The 18,950-nt window shown below is 35.4% G+C and overlaps 1 protein-coding gene across 1 annotated transcript; it reads right to left on the reverse strand.

Annotated features, from left to right (window-relative positions):
• Positions 1–13,442: 13,442 nt before the first annotated feature.
• LOC125193600 (uncharacterized) lies at positions 13,443–15,214 on the reverse strand. Its single transcript, XM_048091430.2, has 2 exons — positions 14,868–15,214; positions 13,443–14,304 (listed from the first exon to the last, which is right to left on the reverse strand). The coding sequence occupies exons 1-2, from the start codon at positions 15,045–15,047 to the stop codon at positions 13,567–13,569; spliced, it is 918 nt and encodes a 305-aa protein (XP_047947387.1). The 5' UTR covers positions 15,048–15,214; the 3' UTR covers positions 13,443–13,566.
• Between the last annotated feature and the right edge of the window lie 3,736 nt (positions 15,215–18,950).

Below are 18,950 nucleotides of genomic sequence, written 5' to 3' on the forward strand. Positions count from 1 at the left end.
TTTATTATCATTCAAACAGCATTATTTTTCTTTGTTTTGCGTTTTATGCGCAGTGTTTAAGTCTATTTCTTCCCACCTTGAACAAGGATTTTCAAATGATTGTTCATTATTAAAGTTTTTTTGTGCATTATTGTTATCTATTTTTTACATTATTTGAATTTACTACGTGCAATGTATTCTGATTTATTACAGGAGTCGGGTGTTTTGGAGTCATAGTATTTTCCATAATGTGAATCACCGTGCATTATATGGATATTTACAAACATTATCCATGCATAAGTGTTACATTATTGTGTTATATGCATTGGTATGTAACTTCACAAAAATCACGGAAAAGTGCATTATAAATCGAGTTATTTACATTATTTGTTTACTTATATGCATTGTAGTTTTCTAATACATTATTCCCTGAATATTGTACATTATTAGGCAATAATTTGTAATTACTAAGTTATAGGAAGCCATTACCAGTTTTGTGCAGCAAGCATATAGTACCAACATTTCCAAAACATTCTAAATCACCTAGTTCAGGGGTATCCAAAACATTTAGTACCAACATATCCAAAACAATCCACCATATCCAAAGCATTCGGACCCTCAACTTCAATGTTCACCCTTCCATCATAAAAAAAACATCTAGTTCATATCAAAATCAAAACCCATCTACTTCACTCGATCCCATAATTCTCGAGCCACCTTTCAAAGCTGAATTTAGTCGGCTTATCCATCCAATGCTTCGTGGCTTGTGTTTGGTTGGTCCCAGTCTTCGAGTTGTGTGGAGAAGTTAGCAGAGCAGTTGTAAACTTCATTCGCAACAATTCCAGGCTCTTCGTTCCTTTGCCAGTTAGACCACAGTCCCAATCCTTCTCCCTCTCTCCGAAGTACGTCTCCATATGCCTCATCACATACACCCCCGTGTCCATGGTGGCACTGTTGTTCCTCCACGGCATTGTCACGACATGCGCACTACATTTTCTGACCTGTGCCGCAAAGAATTATTTCTACACGGCAAAAAAAATAACAAATTAACACTGGAATATAATGTTTAATTTGTGATATGTAATGCAGAAATTGGGTTGTATAATTCAGAAATGGAGAATAAGAAACTGGAATATAATGTGCAATTTTGGATGTGTAATGCAGAATTTGTGTTGTATAATTCAGAAATTATGTGCTGTAATCTATATTACCAGAAGAGAGGGTGTCTCCCCATATTTTTCTCCAAAGGTCCCGTATGTCTCCGCCAAGGTGTGATCAATGATGTTCATATTAGAATCTCGAAGATCAAAACAGACCACATACTGATGGGATGCTCTCCAAACTGGGAAGAAGAACTGCACAACGGAAGGACCATTGCAACACATTATTATCTCCATTACATCTACGAAACAACTACATTATTTCACAATAACTCACCATTTCATACTTGTCCCACTGATAGCTGCCCGATCCAATTGTTTCCTCCAACACCCTGGTCCAGAACGTATCAAACTTGAATTCTTCGGTCCATTTGGGTTGTGCGTCCACCATTGACTGAATATGTAGTTTGTTTGGGTTAGCCGTATCAAACTTGTCAGAAACATGCAAAGAACGGTGTACACTCACGCATGGTCTTGTTAAGAAGAAAAGCCTGGAAACTGTCTCCGGTGCCTTGTTCCTTTCCATTGTATTCAGGTAAGAGCTCCATGTGTCGATAACATCGGGGCTCACTGGCTTGAATGGCGCTAATGACTGCATCTCGATCTGCACAGTACTCTTAAAGTTGTCGTGGTAGACAACTGAATCCCTGTATATGTTTAGCCAGTTAAAACAAATTGACAAGTCCCAAAAATGAGAATATCTAAAGTATAATTTTTACCTGTTCTTCTCCGCAGTGTTAAGAACCCAGTAGTAGATTTGCTTGTCCACTGTGTGTGGTTTTGCCGTTAGTCTAACCGCTCTCTCGTTGAATGGAGACCGGGCAGCCAGACTAGGCTTCTTCATTCGTCATGTTCCCTTCTTGAAAAAAATAAAGACACATATAAAGCAATTAGTGGATCAATTACTTTAATTTTTGAATTAACTACGCTATTCGATACCTCATCCGCATCCGACTCTTGTGCGATGTGTTTCCCTCTCGCTTTTTCTTGATCACCAACCTTTCGACCACCATGTTTAGGAACTACAGGTTGTAGTGGCTCATTTGTTCGCGCAACACCAATCTGTACGCCCTTAAGGGGTGCAGCAGTCTGTACCTGTAAACAAGAAAAAAATATTACAATTCAACAATGCATGACATCAACGTAATAATGCATAAAATTGTGTCTCCATTTAGATATTCAACCTCTTGCCGAATGTCCATCTGTTTGCCCTTTGCTGCCTTCGAAGTTCCCTCCCTAGCTGGCTGTTTTCTCTTGGCTGCTGGAACCTCAATGCGTCTCCCTTTGGTTGTCTGGGTTATTTTAAAAAATAGTTAAACAAAATGAACTGATTAATGCAGTAATATATACATATAATGTACAGCTTGGGGCATATAATGAAAGTTTTTTATTACCCAATGCAAGTAATGCTTGGGGCATATATTTACCTTGACAGTGTCCTCTACGGCTGCACTCTTTGATTTGTCTTTATCTTTCCCGGCTTTACTCTTGGACGCTGCATCCTCCCTGTCCTTCCCATCATCTACAACATTGCTTCCACGCACCTGCAAACAATGTAACACATATAAAAAATGTGTAATAATGTTACTAACTAATAACACTTAATCATTTATTTTCTTGGTGCATACCTCAGTTGCTGCTCCTGACCTATGCAAACGGGAAGGTTTCTCAACCCGTGCACCGAGCATCTCCTGCTGTGTTATCAGGATATCACTGCCTATTTGATCTTGTATGGGCATGTCCCCTCCTTGGTCAGCAGCACCAACCGGCTCATCTTGGGCATTATCATCATTGTTCGTTGTTCCTGAACCACCAGCCATGTCTGTCGGCTGTGTTTGCTGTGACGCAAACGGGTCAGGACATTCAAAACCCTCAAGCACAAAAGATGGCCTATCGAAGCCTCTTGCAATCTCCTTCTTCTTGTCATACGCCGACATCATTTTTTCCATCTCTTCAATCCACTCTGGACTGTACTCCTCTTCGTCTTGCCTTGCCTGAGTCAATTGCGTAACTATTTCTTCATCTTGAACTACAATCTCATCCTCTAATCCCAGCAACTTCTTCCCTATCTGACTCCCTACTCGGATGCCCTTATCCTCCAGCTGTTCAACGGGTATCATCTTGAAATCCTCTACCCACGTCGTGATGGCATGGCCCATCAGCACACTTGAAGCGATGAACTTATCTCGTATACGTTTAGCTCTGTTTGTGCTTGGTACTGCACCATCTCCTCTGTTCACAGCCTGCAACCTCCTAGCTTCCTCATCCATCAAATACTTTTCCTTATCAACACGGTCCTCCAACCTTCCAGTACGGAACTGATCACGCTCGGCATCCTCTCATTGTTTTAGGGTTTCTGTTGTCCAGCCCTTCATTGTTGGCCATGCACGGATGACACGCCTTCGTATGTGAACTACGCGGTCCACATACGCACACTGACAATAAACAAAGTTTGCCAAATGGTCTGTAATGTATTGAATAATATATATAATGCAACAGAACAACTATCAGTAATGCATACTTAAAAGGAATATTGAAACATGATCAAACATAAAAAGAGATCAATAATGCATGTTCTACTATGTAAGTAATCAATGTAAAAGATCTAAACATTCAATCATTGTTTCACTAACCAATAGAAAGTGGATAGGTCCCGTGAAATATATGGTTTCACCTCTCTTCCACGTAGGATACGTGGCCTCCAACACGGATAAGACGTACCCACACCAATTGTAAATTCTAATCTCATCAACGTCGTTGATGAACTGTAGAATTTTGGGCTTAAGATTACCGTCTGCAGGTGTCTCTATCAGTATATTCTCTAGCATGAACATAAACATGCGCTTGAAATCTGGACCACCATTCACCTCGGCCATGATCAGTTTGGCAATGTCTTTAGCCGTCATTTTGTACCGACTCTTACCACACTTATCTGCAACGTAGTCGTTGAACCGAAACTCCGTCTGTTTATCATCTGGCCTTGAGATTGGTGTGGGGCCTCTGGGAAAACCTAGGGTCAAATGGACGTCCTCCTCATCAAGCGTCAAGGCCCCACCACCACACAAAGGAATCTGGCACCTAGCTAGATTTAACGAGTTGAGAACCCAGTAGGCAATGTAACCAGGGATCTCCTTGATGTTGAAGTGGAGTACAGCGCCAAAGCCAATTCATGCACGGCTTCCTTCTGCCGTGGAGTCAGGCCTTTCAAACAGTTCAGGAATTCTGTAGTGCTTCGGCTGTATAGGTGGTCTACTTTTTTTCCTCTCTGCTTCCTCTTATCTGGGTCTTGATCTGAGGTACCAGCCTCGGCCGTGTTCCGTTGCTCAAGTCTTTCTCGAAATTTTTGGGCAATTGCTAGTGGAAGAACATCATCCACTGCATCATCAACGACCAACCTTGGATGCTTCTTTGCTGGAGAAAAAAACAGTGCTGAATATCATGAATGCAACACAATAACCGTATAATGTGCAAATCCAACCAAATAATGCTGCACATACCAATAATGCAAAACATTAACTGTATAATGTGCAAATCTGATCATGTTTAAAAACAGTAGGGAAATTGAATAATGCATAACAATAACTGTATAATGTTCATAACTGACATTACAATAAGGTTAACAGAGCATGTATTAGTGCAGAATATCAACCTAACAATCAGTACTCAATAATGGACAATTCCAAACCAATAATGTACAATTCAAACCTAATAATGCATGATTCCATCCTGCCGGATGTAGCAGTCATTGTTTTGGCAAGGAATCACAAGTCCAAATGAGTGAAAATAACTATAAAATGCAACAACTATACATTATAATGCAACAAGTGTACAGAATAATGTGACTTAATACTGACACCACTTGAGATAAGTTCAAAACAGAGTTCCAATGGACTTGTCATGCAAAATTTAAGGAGAAAAATGGACAATTCCAACCAAAAATGTCCAATACTACAACACCCATATTTCAATAATGTGAACAAAATGGACCCACATTTTGGAAAGAACATAACAGATCTGCAATAGACTTTTACTGCACAAATAAAGGCTACAAATGTACAAATACTGGTACATAATGCATCAAACTAGACTACAACAAACCTACTAGTTCTTAAATCTCACTACTCAGCAGTAGACACCTCCAAACAAATGCTCACTACTACTAAACACAGATATCAGTAAAGGTGCAGACAAAACAAATGATGCAGAAATTGAACTGTCTAATGCAAAAAAAAGAACACCACTTAGGCAATCATAATACAGAGAGAAACTAGACTTGTAATGCAAAAAATAAAGGCAACAAATGTATAGAAAACGTTCCATAATGTACCAAAATAAGGAAAAGCACACAATCAGTTTCTTAGAAATGGCGCAGCAGTCTCACCTTCGGTTTGCGTCGGCTGGCTTTTGAAAGGCCGTCCTCTCTTTGACACCGCAAATCAAACAGATACTACAGCAAAACCGCACCAAATTAGTCTACAGAACCAACAAAATCAACGTCTTACTTCCAGGGTCGTGTAATAAAAACAAAATCACCAATTTCAGGTCGAATTCATCCCAAAACCAACGTCTTACTTCACATATCAATACCGAGAATATCGAATGTCAATAACAAATATTAAAATGTCAACAACTAAAAAATAACACTTACAATTTACATATCAATACCGAGAATATCAAATGTCAACAACTCGTATTAAAATGTCAACAACTAACAAATAACACTTACTATTCACATGTCAATATCGAGAATATCGAATGTCAACAACTTGTATTAAAATGTCAACAACTAACAAATAACACTTATAATTCACATATCAATAGCGAGAATATCGAATGTCAACAACTCGTATTAAAATGTCACCAACTAAAAAATAACACTTATAATTCACATATCAACTACGATGTCAACAACAAACATTATTTATGTCAACTACAATGTCAACAACAAACTTTATTTATGTCAACTACGATGTCAACAACAACTTTATTTATGTCAACTATTATGTCAACAACAAATATTTTCATGTCAACGACGTATATTATTTATGTAAACAACACTGTTTTACTTATAATTCATGTCAACAACAATGTTTTACATATAATTTATGTCAACAACATTTTTCATAAAATACAACCTAAACTCAACCCTTCTCACCATCACCCACAGCTCCATCTCATCCACAACTCCCACACCTTCCACAATATGATTCTCCACATCTTTCTCCACCACCAATCACACTATTTCTATTCAATTTTTACAGTAAACAAACACTTCATTTATTGCTCAACATATGAACACAACAATCACTTATTATCTCTTTGCATCATCAACAATCATATACCACAAAAGTAGATTCTCTTTGCATATGTCAACAACTAAAAAATAACACTTATAATTCATATATCAATACCGTGAATATCGAATGTCAACAACTCGTATTAAAATGTCAACAACTAACAAAATAACACTTATAATTCACATATCAATAGCGAGAATATCGAATGTCAACAACTCGCATTAAAATATCAACAACTAACAAATAACACTTATAATTCACATATCAATACCGAGAATATCGAATGTCAACAACTCGTATTAAAATGTCAACAACTAAAAAATAACACTTATAATTCACATATCAACTACGATGTCAACAACAAACATTATTCATATCAACTACGATGTCAACAGCAAACATTATTCATGTCAACTACGATGTCAACAACAAACGTTATTTATGTCAACAACAACATTTTACAAATAATTAATGTCAATAACAAATATTTTCATGTCAACGATCTATATTATTTATGTCAACAACAACGTTTTACATATAATTCATGTCAACAATGTTTTACATATAATTTATGTCAACAACATTTTTCATAAAATTTATGCCAACGACCTATATAATTTATGTCAACAACAAACGTTATTATATCAACATCTCATATTAAAATGTCAACAATATCAAATGTCAACAACTCGTATTAAAATAACAGTCTTTCTGCTCATACACGTACTCCTGCGCCGATTTATTCAGCAGCATCACAAGGATCGAGTGATTCAGCAGGAATTTCTTCAAAATAACAACATGAATTTTCAGCTCTAAACTAAAATTTGAAAAACATTGCTATTTATTAGAACTTCCGATGGTTGAGAAAATCGGAGAAGCAACTAAAAAGGGGAAAAATTCCTAATTCACTGGTTAGGAATATCTAAGATCATAACCACACAAGCAATAATTTCATCGATCGATTGAAAATGCTCAAACATAAAATCAAAATAAAAAATGAGGAATCATGTGGATGCAAAATTAAACATGAACTCCACATTTGAAATCAATTTCGGCTGGAGAACGTCACCTTATCGCCGGTGGTGGCGGCTTCCTTCTTCGCCGCCGTAAATGAACACTTATCTTTTCTCTTATCCTGATTAATTTGCTGCTGCCTACTCTATAGACTGCAGAAACAATATCAATAAACACAAACATTAAAATAAAATATGAAAGAAATGTCTGGAAAAAAAATTAAGATGATCATCAATTGAATATAGATATATGGGATTCAGATTAGTAGATCGCGAATTTAAAAAGTGGTTGTTTGATTAAAAGTGAAGTAAACTGTACATGTACATGAAGATATCGTGGCCAGGGATGAGGCGGCTGTTGCAGAAGGAGCAAACCCTCAGAAAACTAGCAGTTTGAACGTAATCCGCCGAATTGCGCCGCTGGAGCCTCGGAGCAGCCGCAGCGGAGGCCATGTAGTGTTGATTTAGGTCGCCGTTGAACGGATTGTGAGGATCCGACGGCTGATAGAGCTGCGCCACAGCTCCGCCGTTGAGTTCCAAGGTGAATTCGGTCATGCTCGTAGTCCTCTTCATCGGCGCCCGACCTCTCTTCCCCATCATCATGTCTGCTCTAGAAGCTTCCTCTCACAGATTTATGATTCAATCGAAGCGATTTGCGAAAGAGAGGGAGAGTGCAGAGAAGAGGAAGGTTGGGGAAGATAACAAAGAGCCAGAAACGACGACGGATTTGACGGCGACGAAATGGAGGGGAGAAGTTGCTGCTCTTTGTTTTCAATTGGGTTTAAACGAAATTACCATTATGCCCTTCTATAATTAATTAATCTAAAAATATTTTTTGTGTGACAAAATCTGGACCACTCATTTAATAAAAATGAGTGGCTAATATTGCATCTCATTTCTCAATTAGCCTAAATAATCTCAATTGATCATGATCCTATATATATATATATATATATATATATATATATATATATAATATATATATATATATATATGGTCTTGTTAGGTTGAGATTATTTAGCTAAATTGAGAAATGAGATGCAATATGGGCCACTAATCCACAAGATTAACAAAATGTCAACAAATACCACATTATGTCAACAAGGGGATATAATTGTCTTTTCATTAAATTGTGTTTGAAATCATTTTCTAAAATCCTCTCTAAAACTCTAGCTTCAACATTCAAATCTTCAAATCTTCAAATCTTCAACATTCATATCTTCAAATCTTCAACATTCATATCTTCAAATCTTCAAATCTTCAACATTCAAATGTTCAAATCTTCGAATCTTCAAATCTCTTCAACATTCAAATCTTCAAATCTTCAAATCTTCAAATCTTGAACATTCAAATCTTCAAATCTTCAACATTCAAATCTTCAAATCTTCAACATTCATATCTTCAAATCTTCAACATTCAAATCTTCAAATCTTCAACATTCATATCTTCAAATCTTCAAATCTTCAACATTCAAATCTTCGAATCTTCAAATCTCTTCAACATTCAAATCTTCAAATCTTCAAATCTTGAACATTCAAATCTTCAAATCTTCAACATTCAAATCTTCAAATCCTCAAATCTTCAACATTCAAATCTTCAAATCTTCGAATCTTCAACATTCAAATCTTCAACATTCAAATCTTCAAATCTTCGAATCTTCAACAATCAACATTCAATAAAATAACACTTATAATTCACATATCAATACCGAGAATATCGAATGTCAACAACTCGTATTAAAATGTCAACAACTAAAAAATAACACTTACAATTGACATATCAATACCGAGAATATCCAATGTCAACAACACGTTTTAAAATGTCAACAACTAAAAAATAACACTTACAATTGACATATCAATACCGAGAATATAGAATGTCAACAACTCGTATTAAAATGTCAACAACTAAAAAATAACACTTACAATTGACATATCAATACCGAGAATATAGAATGTCAACAACTAAAAAATAACACTTACAATTGACATATCAATACCGAGAATATCAAATGTCAACAACTCGTACTAAAATGTCAACAACTAACAATAACACTTACTATTCACATGTCAATATCGAGAATATCGAATGTCAACAACTCGTATTAAAATGTCAACAACTAACAAATAACACTTATAATTCACATATCAATACCGAGAATATAGAATGTCAACAACTCGTATTAAAATGTCAACAACTAAAAAATAACACTTACAATTGACATATCAATACCGAGAATATCAAATGTCAACAACACGTATTAAAATGTCAACAACTAACAAATAACACTTATAATTCACATATCAATAGCGAGAATATCGAATGTCAACAACTCGTATCAAAATGTCAACAACTAACAAATAACACTTATAATTCACATATCAATAGCGAGAAAATCGAATGTCAACAACAAATATTATTTATGTCAACAACAAACTTTATTTATGTCAACTACGATGTCAACAACAACTTTATTTATGTCAACTATTATGTCAACAACAAATATTTTCATGTCAACGACGTATATTATTTATGTCAACAACAATGTTTTACTTATAATTCATGTCAACAATAATGTTTTACATATAATTTATGTCAACAACATTTTTCATAAAATACAACCTAAACTCAACCCTTCTCAACCTAAACTCGTATTAAAATGTCAACAACTAAAATAAGACTTATAATTCACATATCAATATTCTACATATCAAATGTCAACAACTTGTATATTAAATGTCAACAGCAGCTAGAAGAACAACGTCAGCGCCGCCGATGTGGTGTCTCTTCCGGCAAGGATGAGGTTCGAATTCACGAACCTCATCGATCCCCCCCCCCCAGCTTCTTCTCCTTCCCCAAACCTAGGGCGCCATTGATCTTCTAGAGAAAAGGAATGTTCGAATTGAACCTCTCTCTGATCAAATTGAGAGCGGAATCGAACACCTCCGCGAATTCAACCTCCGGCAACGAATTTGCTGATGCTGACAATGCAGATTCCGATGAGATCGCAGTTCTCCATCAAAAGATCAGCAAACTCGAGGAGGAGAATCACAATATCATTCAGGAAAACATGGATTACCTGCACCAAACAAACGATCTCATGACATTCGTCGACGAATTGAGCTCTGGACTTGCCGATTTGAAGAATCAAACTGATCTCGAAGGCGAGATTTCAAGGCTGCATCGCGATCTGGAGGAATCGAGGGCGGAATTTTCCGGATTGAAGAGCAAATTGGATGGTAGAGATGATGAATTCGAGATCTGGAATCAGATAAATGACTGCAGATCCACTTTCTCTCACCTCCTATTTTGAATCCGCTAATACTATACGTTGTGAAACAGAGTCACCGCCGTTATCCGATTGAAGAGCTTAATATCAACGTCTGCGTTTGAATTTGGAATGCCGAAACGAAATTGATTGATTACTATCAATATGCAGAGAGAGAGGTAGACGAAGATGGAGGACCGATTAGCGGTAGTGATTTGGGAAAAATGGAAATTTTGAGAAGAAGAGAGATGGCTGGTGCGGAAAACGAAAGGGAGAGATGACTGGTGCGGAGAATGAACGGCTGAGGTCGAGCCTCTGGATGGATTTGGCGGCGGCGATTGGTGGCGGGAGAATGAACTGGAGAGGTTTTGGAGATTGGGGAGGGAAGACGATGGAAGGTAGGTGAGATTGGCAAATTATTATGAAATTACTATTCTACCCTTTCATAATAAATTAATTTTAAAATATATTTTGTGTGGCAAAATCTGGACCACTCATTTAATAAAAATGAATGGCTGATATTGCATCTCATTTCTCAATTACCTTAAAAAATCTCAATTGATCATGAACCTATATATATGTGAACATATATTCTCTTTGGAGAAATATAATATGATTATTTAATTAATTGATATGTGACAATAATTAATTGACTAGGGTAAAATGTGTCTTATACCAAATAATGTATTATACTAAAATCCAATTCTATTTAGGATTTTATCACATGTCACATATGTGAGATACAAAACTTACAATTTCATATTTTAAAATTTATCAAAATTCATTTTTGTAATTTCATTTTAATTTTATAAATTCTAAAATAAATTTTTAACATGTTATGATTCACCATAACATATTTTTTTAATGTCATCATTCAACACCTTGACTACCAAACGAGACCTTAGAGTTAATCTTCACTAGCCCGTTGGACTAGCCCAAAATTTGGCAATTTTGATAGGGTTAAAAAATTTATTATCAATAAAATCACTATTTTGACTTTGAAAGTCTTTTTCTATGGTTTACTGAATATAGAAACGAACATGACCGATCCACGAACTATAATTATTTCTAACAGGCCCAGTCCTAGTCCCAGGCCCAAATCATTGCATTGGCATAGTACAATTTGCCTTCTATTTTTCTCAAAGTGGTCAACTAATGGATTTTTTAATATTTTCTTCAGTTAAAAATGTGAGCTTTTCATTACAAATAAATATATGGAACATAAAGAATCCCCTCTTTAAGTGTCGGAGATTCATTCAAGAAAGTATAAATGAAACATATTTTAGATAGGTCATGTGGGTTAGGTCGTTAACGTGTCAACCCATTATCGACCCAACTCAATCCAAATCATCGAGTTCTTATCAGGTCCCAACCTAATAAGTTGGTGTCGAATTCGTGCGTGTTATCGTGTACCCAAAAAAAGACAACCCTCTGTTAAAGATAGTAAGTTAGCTTGACACGACACGATAACAACTTAAACATGATGTTATTATACGATTTAAACATGTATTACACGATAAAATAAAAAATTTAAAATAATAAAATTAAAGTATAGTGATCTTAAATCTAAATATAAAATTAAATAATTAAAAAAAATAAATTTTAATAAAATCTTGGTACAATATTTTTTTAATTTTTTAAAAAATTAATTAATATTTTTTAATTAATAAAATTAAAATATAGCATTTTTTAAATTAAATAAAATTAAAATATAGTATTTTTTAATTAATTAAAATAAAATTATAATATTTTTTAATCAACAAAAATAGCTAAAATTAAAGTTTAATAGTAATTTTTTAATTAATAAAAACAATTATTATCTTTTTCTTAACGTATAACTCAAACCCGACCCCAACCTGACCCGGCCCAATCCGTTTTATGTCAACTTCGTGCGAGTCTGTGTCTTATCAAAAATTGTCAACCCTAATTTTAGACTATCAATTGATCCACAACACTAGTTCCTTCCCTATGATCCAATAAAACATCAAAATTTTTACTATATTGCTTATTTAAAAAGCAAGAGACAACTGGCACAAGGAGAAACTTTAAATCCTTGGGCCAGCTGTCGCACCTATTAAGGTGGCTACAAATCAGCACGTGGATTAGTCACTGCGTCCGCTAGTGGATACCTTTGGTAATTAATAAATAAATAAAAGCGACACCTAAAACCTATCATTTTTTCCTTTGACTATTTGTAAGTCTACTATTTAATTTTATATTCTTTTGTTCTTTAATTTTCTTATTTTATTTGCATTTATTATATTTTTTTAATTCAATTAAATTTATATTCAATTAAAAAATATGAAATTTAAATAAAGAAAAAGTAATGAAAGTTTTTAAATCAATATCCTTATCGAATTAATATCTTAATTAAATTCACATGATAATAAAAATTTTGAAAATAACAATTTTTAAACAAAAAAAAAATGCAAATACACGAAAAAAAAAAACAATTTTAGAAAAAAAAAGAGGTATGGTTGATGGGAACCTTAACACCAATGGATAACCAAAATCACTCCAAACAAAATGGGCTGACCAAAAATTGTAAAGATAGTAAAATATTCCATGGACAACCCGCTAGCTTTCACTTGTAGGAGTGACGCTCGTTAGTCGTTACGCTAGTCGTTAGTACTTGTAATTGAAGTATCTAAATATCGTCATGGATTGGACGGCTTTAAATATGAACCAAAATCAAAACGGCACAAATTATCAATTTATGATCATATATAGCTAATGACTAATTCTTCCATTCCATGTTCAATTAAAACAAAAATCAAAAACACAAAATTGGAAGTATATATTTCTCCCAAGTAAAAGACAAGACTAGCAAATTCTTGGAAGTGAGTTCATTAGTAGAGCACCCAATGCTTACCATCAAGCTTGACTCTCAAGCCATTGAGCCTCGCAAAGGAGTGGACGGCTCTCCTGACCCCATCCCACGCATAGTCATGCCCGAAAAGCACCCCACCCGGCCGCAGTATCTTATACGCGTTGTTGATATCCATCCACGCCGAGTGGAAGTCATGCGCTGCGTCCACCTCGATCAGGTCTCCGTACACGCCCCAGCTGCATAGCCCCCCAAGGGCCGTGTTTGTCGAGAACGGGAGGAAGAGGATCGAATCCGTCGCGTTCGCCTTCTGCACGTTGTACATGAACTGGAAGAGCAGCATGCTGTCTCCGTTGAGCATCTTCGCGCTCTTCTCCTGGTCGTAGTACCCCGGCCAGCCGCGGAAGTCGTCGATGCAGACGATTAGGGTTTGAAGCCCCATGCGGCGCGTCAGACGCGCCATGTGCGTGGCCGACGCGCCCAGGAACGTCCCCACCTCGATGATCACTCTCGGCCGGACCTTCTCGATCAGGTGCTCGAACACGGCCGCACTCGAGTCCCAACCCTTGTTCCAGTCCGTCCACAGGAGCGGGCCGACCTGGGGAGGCGGGAAACCGTCCCAGGGGGACACGCCCCCGTGGACGTGGTCCAGGAGGGTTTGGCGGGTGGCGGAGGAGGGGACTGGGTCCGAGCAACGGGTTGAGAAGGTGTTGTGCTTGGCTAGGTCACCGATGTCCTCTGACAAGAGGGGTTGCACTACCTGAGAATAATAGAGGCGGACGCAGAAAAATATTGTTTGAGAATTTCCTTTTTAGAAAAAAAAAATAATAGTACTAGTAATGATTATTCATGTTTTTGTGTACCTAACTTTTAGTGCTTTTACAAAAAATATCTTGAGTTTATGTTTCCAAGAAAAAAATTATGGACGCAGAGGCGGACGCAAAAAAACATAGTAATTTGACATTTTTCTTTTTTAAAATAAAAAATAACGTTCTTTCATGTTTTTGTGTACGTAACTTTTAGTGATTTTTCGAAAATATCCTAAGCTTAAGTTTGCAAAAAAAAATACTAGTACTATAATTTGCTTGACATATTTCGATAACGGAATGATGAGTCGGCTCGCTGATCTTTTAGGATATTCTCGATGCCATATTAGATCGCGTGTTAGAAAAAGAGAAAATAATAATCAATCTTCACTGATTTTTAAAGAGAAAGTATAAATTTTAAACACTCAAAATTGGAAACATAAAACATGAATAATTTCAAAATTATATTTTTGAATTGAAACATAGTGTGGTGTGATTTAGGGTTTGTGGCACTGACCTGAGAGTGGGAGAGGTAGCCGGCGGTGAAGGTGAGGATGAGGAGGATTATGTAGGCGCGCGGTTGGGAGAGGGTGTTGTAGATGACGGAAGAGACCTTGCGGAATTGGCTGCGCTGCCGGCTGTGGCCGTGGTAAGGCGGCGGAGAGGGGAGTTGCGATTCTTTATCCGAGGCGCTCATGTTCTTTTTTGTGAAATTTTTTACTTTTTCTTGATTTCTATGTTTTTTTTTTCTTTCTAGGAGAGATAATGAAGGTGAGTGTTTGTGGTTGGCGCAGCGATGTTGTAGTGAAAATATGGTGATATTTTTTTCCTATATAATGAGAACTGGTCGGCCTTCGATTACGTTCATAACGAGGTCTTGGTCTTCTAATATTGGTTTTTAGTATATGACATAATTCTTGTTTTTCTCTTCATTTTTTGTCATCCTTAAATTTTGATAGTTTCATATGTTTTTAGTAGATAATAGAGCGATTATTCGGTATTGATTTTTTCAGTTCATAAATATCAAATGATGCAAGTAGACGTGCATATATATAAATGAGTGGTGCATGTGCATGGAAGATAAGCTACTTCCACATCTATGTTCTAGTCGTTTAAAAGATAATGGAAGATGGATAAATGAATGCAAAATGTGTGTGGATGCAAAAATTCACATGGACTACATTTTAATGATTTATACCTGAAAATAATAAACTCCCAAAATGTGTTTGGATTCAGAAATTCGCATAAATAGAAAATAATGTTGTTAATAATAAAATATCATTGATGTCAAATTAGCTAATATCCCTGCTCCGTTCTCAAAAAATAGAAATTCATTCCTTTTTTGAGCCGTCCTCTCTAGTGATGTGAGACATATTTTTCGCTAACACTCTTTTTTTTCTCTCTCTTACGTTACCAATTTGCATTAAAACACGTGTTGTTTTAAATATTTCTATATTTAAAGCACGGGGGAAGAAAAAAAATAAAGAAACCAGCAAAACGGCATATCCGCATATGAATAGTGGGTTCTAGTGGGTTCTAGTGGATTGTAACAATATGTCCAATTATGGCTGATGTAATTAATACTCCCTCCGTCCATTAGTGGGTTCTAGTGGATCTTAACAATATGTCCAATTATGGCTGATGTAATTAATACTCCCTCCGTCCATAAAAATTATAGCTACTAGTTTTGTCATGTTGGTCCGTCAATAAAATTAAATTAATTCTAAAAATGGAAACTTTAAAACCAATTTGTTAGGTAATGGTACATTAAAATAAGTTGATCATTTTGGATCCTTAATTGACTAGAATTACTTAAGAATGAATTTGATGAAATAGGTTAAAACAATTCTCAAGTTAGGTGTAGGATTTGTCTCTTTTTGGTACTATCTGTTTATCTTATTTATTTATTTTGTTTTATTGTCTATCCTTTAACTTTGTTTTTATACCTTTTTAATTTATTCTTAGGTAGTTGCATTCCATCTGCGCATATATATATATATAGAGACAGTTGTATTATCCACAAATCCACTCTTAAAGATCGAACCACCGAATCATATCAAATTAGGGTTTTTAGATCTAATTTTTATGGATGAGATACACAAATTTATAAATTATTTTCGCCTTCATCACGAGCCTATTTTAATTCATCCGAAGGTAAATAAGTCATACTAACATGTTACGAAGATTTAACTTCATTCCAGAATATATTACTTCATTCCTGAAGGTTTTTACTTCATTCCAATAGGATTATTACTTCATTCCAGTACGTAAATGCGGTTTCGCCATCGCGTGTCATTCTTCTCTCTACAATATCTATCACCACCTCCACAGCGATGATATGGTTTAATAAACACATGGAATAATGTAATAAATTATTGGAATGAAGTATGTGTAGAAGCATTTGAAATCCTACTAGAATGAAGTAAAAATCTTATCCAATGAAGTAATAATGTTTCTGAATGAAGTAATAAACCCACTTGAATAAATTGCTTTTTAAAATGTTAATCAAGTAAAAACCCAAGTCAATGAATTTGAATGAAGCATATGGTGAATCGTTTCAAAACCTACTGGAAGCAAGTAAAAACATGTTGTAGTTTCAAGGTATTACGTACGGAATGAAGTAATAAACCTATACAATGAAGTAAAATGGGCTTGTAATGAAGCAAAAAAAAATTACACAGCAGCACATCTCATCAAAAACACTAGATCTAATGGCCCAGATTTGGTCTCTAGTTCGATCTTTAATAATGGTTCGACATTGATCACAACTCTATATATATATATAGAGAGAGAGAGAGATGAGTGATCAAGGTCTAACTAATTTTAAATGTATAACTAGAGAATAAATCTCATATTATCTTAAACCAATGACTAAACTAAGTAAATATTTTTAGTTAATAAAAATTGCATAGGGGTATTTTAGGAAATCCACTTTGTTCTCATATTTTCACATACACACACCATTCACGCTTACACACACAAACACACACTCTCTCTTTTTCTCACGACGGAGGTGGCAGAGCACACTTGCACCTCCACTCTGGCGACACCCTCCTCCGGCCTGCCTGTCTCTCACGGTTGTCTCCCTATCTGTAGGCCCCTCCTCCGGTCTGCCTCTCGCGGAGTACGGCTCACCTCCTCTCGCGGGCACCCGACAATATCTCTACACTTGTGCCCTCGTCGCCTCTTGCTCCTACTCATGCTCAACAATCTCCATCGTCAATTGAAGAATCTTCATCGCAAGAACTGATCTACTCCATCGTCAATTATCGATTTCACAATCTGCAAATTCGCTATACTCACGTAGATTCTATAGATTTTTATCGCTAATGTTGAGATGTTTCCTATCTCCATCACTCACGTTGATTTGTTGTGATCTCCCTAGCCAATTATACAATCTACATAGCTCGCGCTCATGTTCATCAATTGCAGATTCTTCATCGCAAGAACTGATTTCTCCATCGTCAACTGTCAAATTCACGATCTGCAAATCTGCTACTTCACACAAGCCACATGTCTTCAATCGATCAAATGGATTCGATACCAATTCTAGACGAAGCCTAATTCGAATATGATTCATCTTCGTATGAAGTGAATATTTTTTATAGTGAAGTAAATCTGACAGTGAAGTACATCGGTTCCTAAGTGTATGGCATATATCAGTAACTAAAACATTATGGAAGTGAATATTTCTTATAGTGAAGTATAACAGTTAGCTTGTATACTGAAACATTATGAAGTGAATATTTCTTATAGTGAAATAAATAAGACTTATAGTGAAGTACAATGGTGTATAAGTATATGACTTAAAGTGAGACCATTTGAAGTGAATATTTGTTATAATGAAATAAACATTTCTTATGATGAGGTGAATATTTCTTATAGTGAAGTGAATATTGTGATGTATATTGTGCATATAGTGAACTAGTATATATGCTTACAGTGAAGTATATTGTGCATATAGTGAACTAGTATTATGCTTACAGTGGAGTAAATTGTGCATATAGTGAACTGGTATATGCTTTTAGTGATGTATATTGAGCATATAGTGATGTATATTGTGAATATAATGAACTAGTATATTTTTACAATGAAGTATATTCTGCATGCCTTATAGTGTACTATTTTTTTTTAATTCAGTGAAGTATATTGAGAATATAGTGATGTATATTGTGCATATAGTGAACCAGTATTTGTTTATGGTGAAGTATATTACCTTTACACATAATTATACTATGCTTATAGTGATGTATATAATTCTTACATGGAATCATATTGTGAAGCATACCAATACAGTGAAGTACACATGGCATATGTTTTTTTTCGTTCTGCATACTTATTTAATTGCAAACTTATTTTTGGGTTCACTAAAAGTGCGAACTAGTTCACTTCGTACAAATTTTAGCTCACTGTAAGTACGAATTAGTCACTGTTTTATACATTAGTTAATTCGTGATAAGATAAATAACAAGTATTTCATTTATAATAAAATAGCTACTAGTAAAATTCAACTGAAACAACATAGCTATGAACTAAAGAGATAAAAAATTTAAATAGAATATCGATGTTAGTTATGAATTGACTATTGAATTTAAATGAA

This window comes from Salvia hispanica, chromosome 4 (genome assembly GCF_029641045.1).
Source record: "Salvia hispanica isolate PSC_SH4W2 chromosome 4, Shi_PSC_v1, whole genome shotgun sequence".
NCBI lineage: Eukaryota > Viridiplantae > Streptophyta > Magnoliopsida > Lamiales > Lamiaceae > Salvia > Salvia hispanica.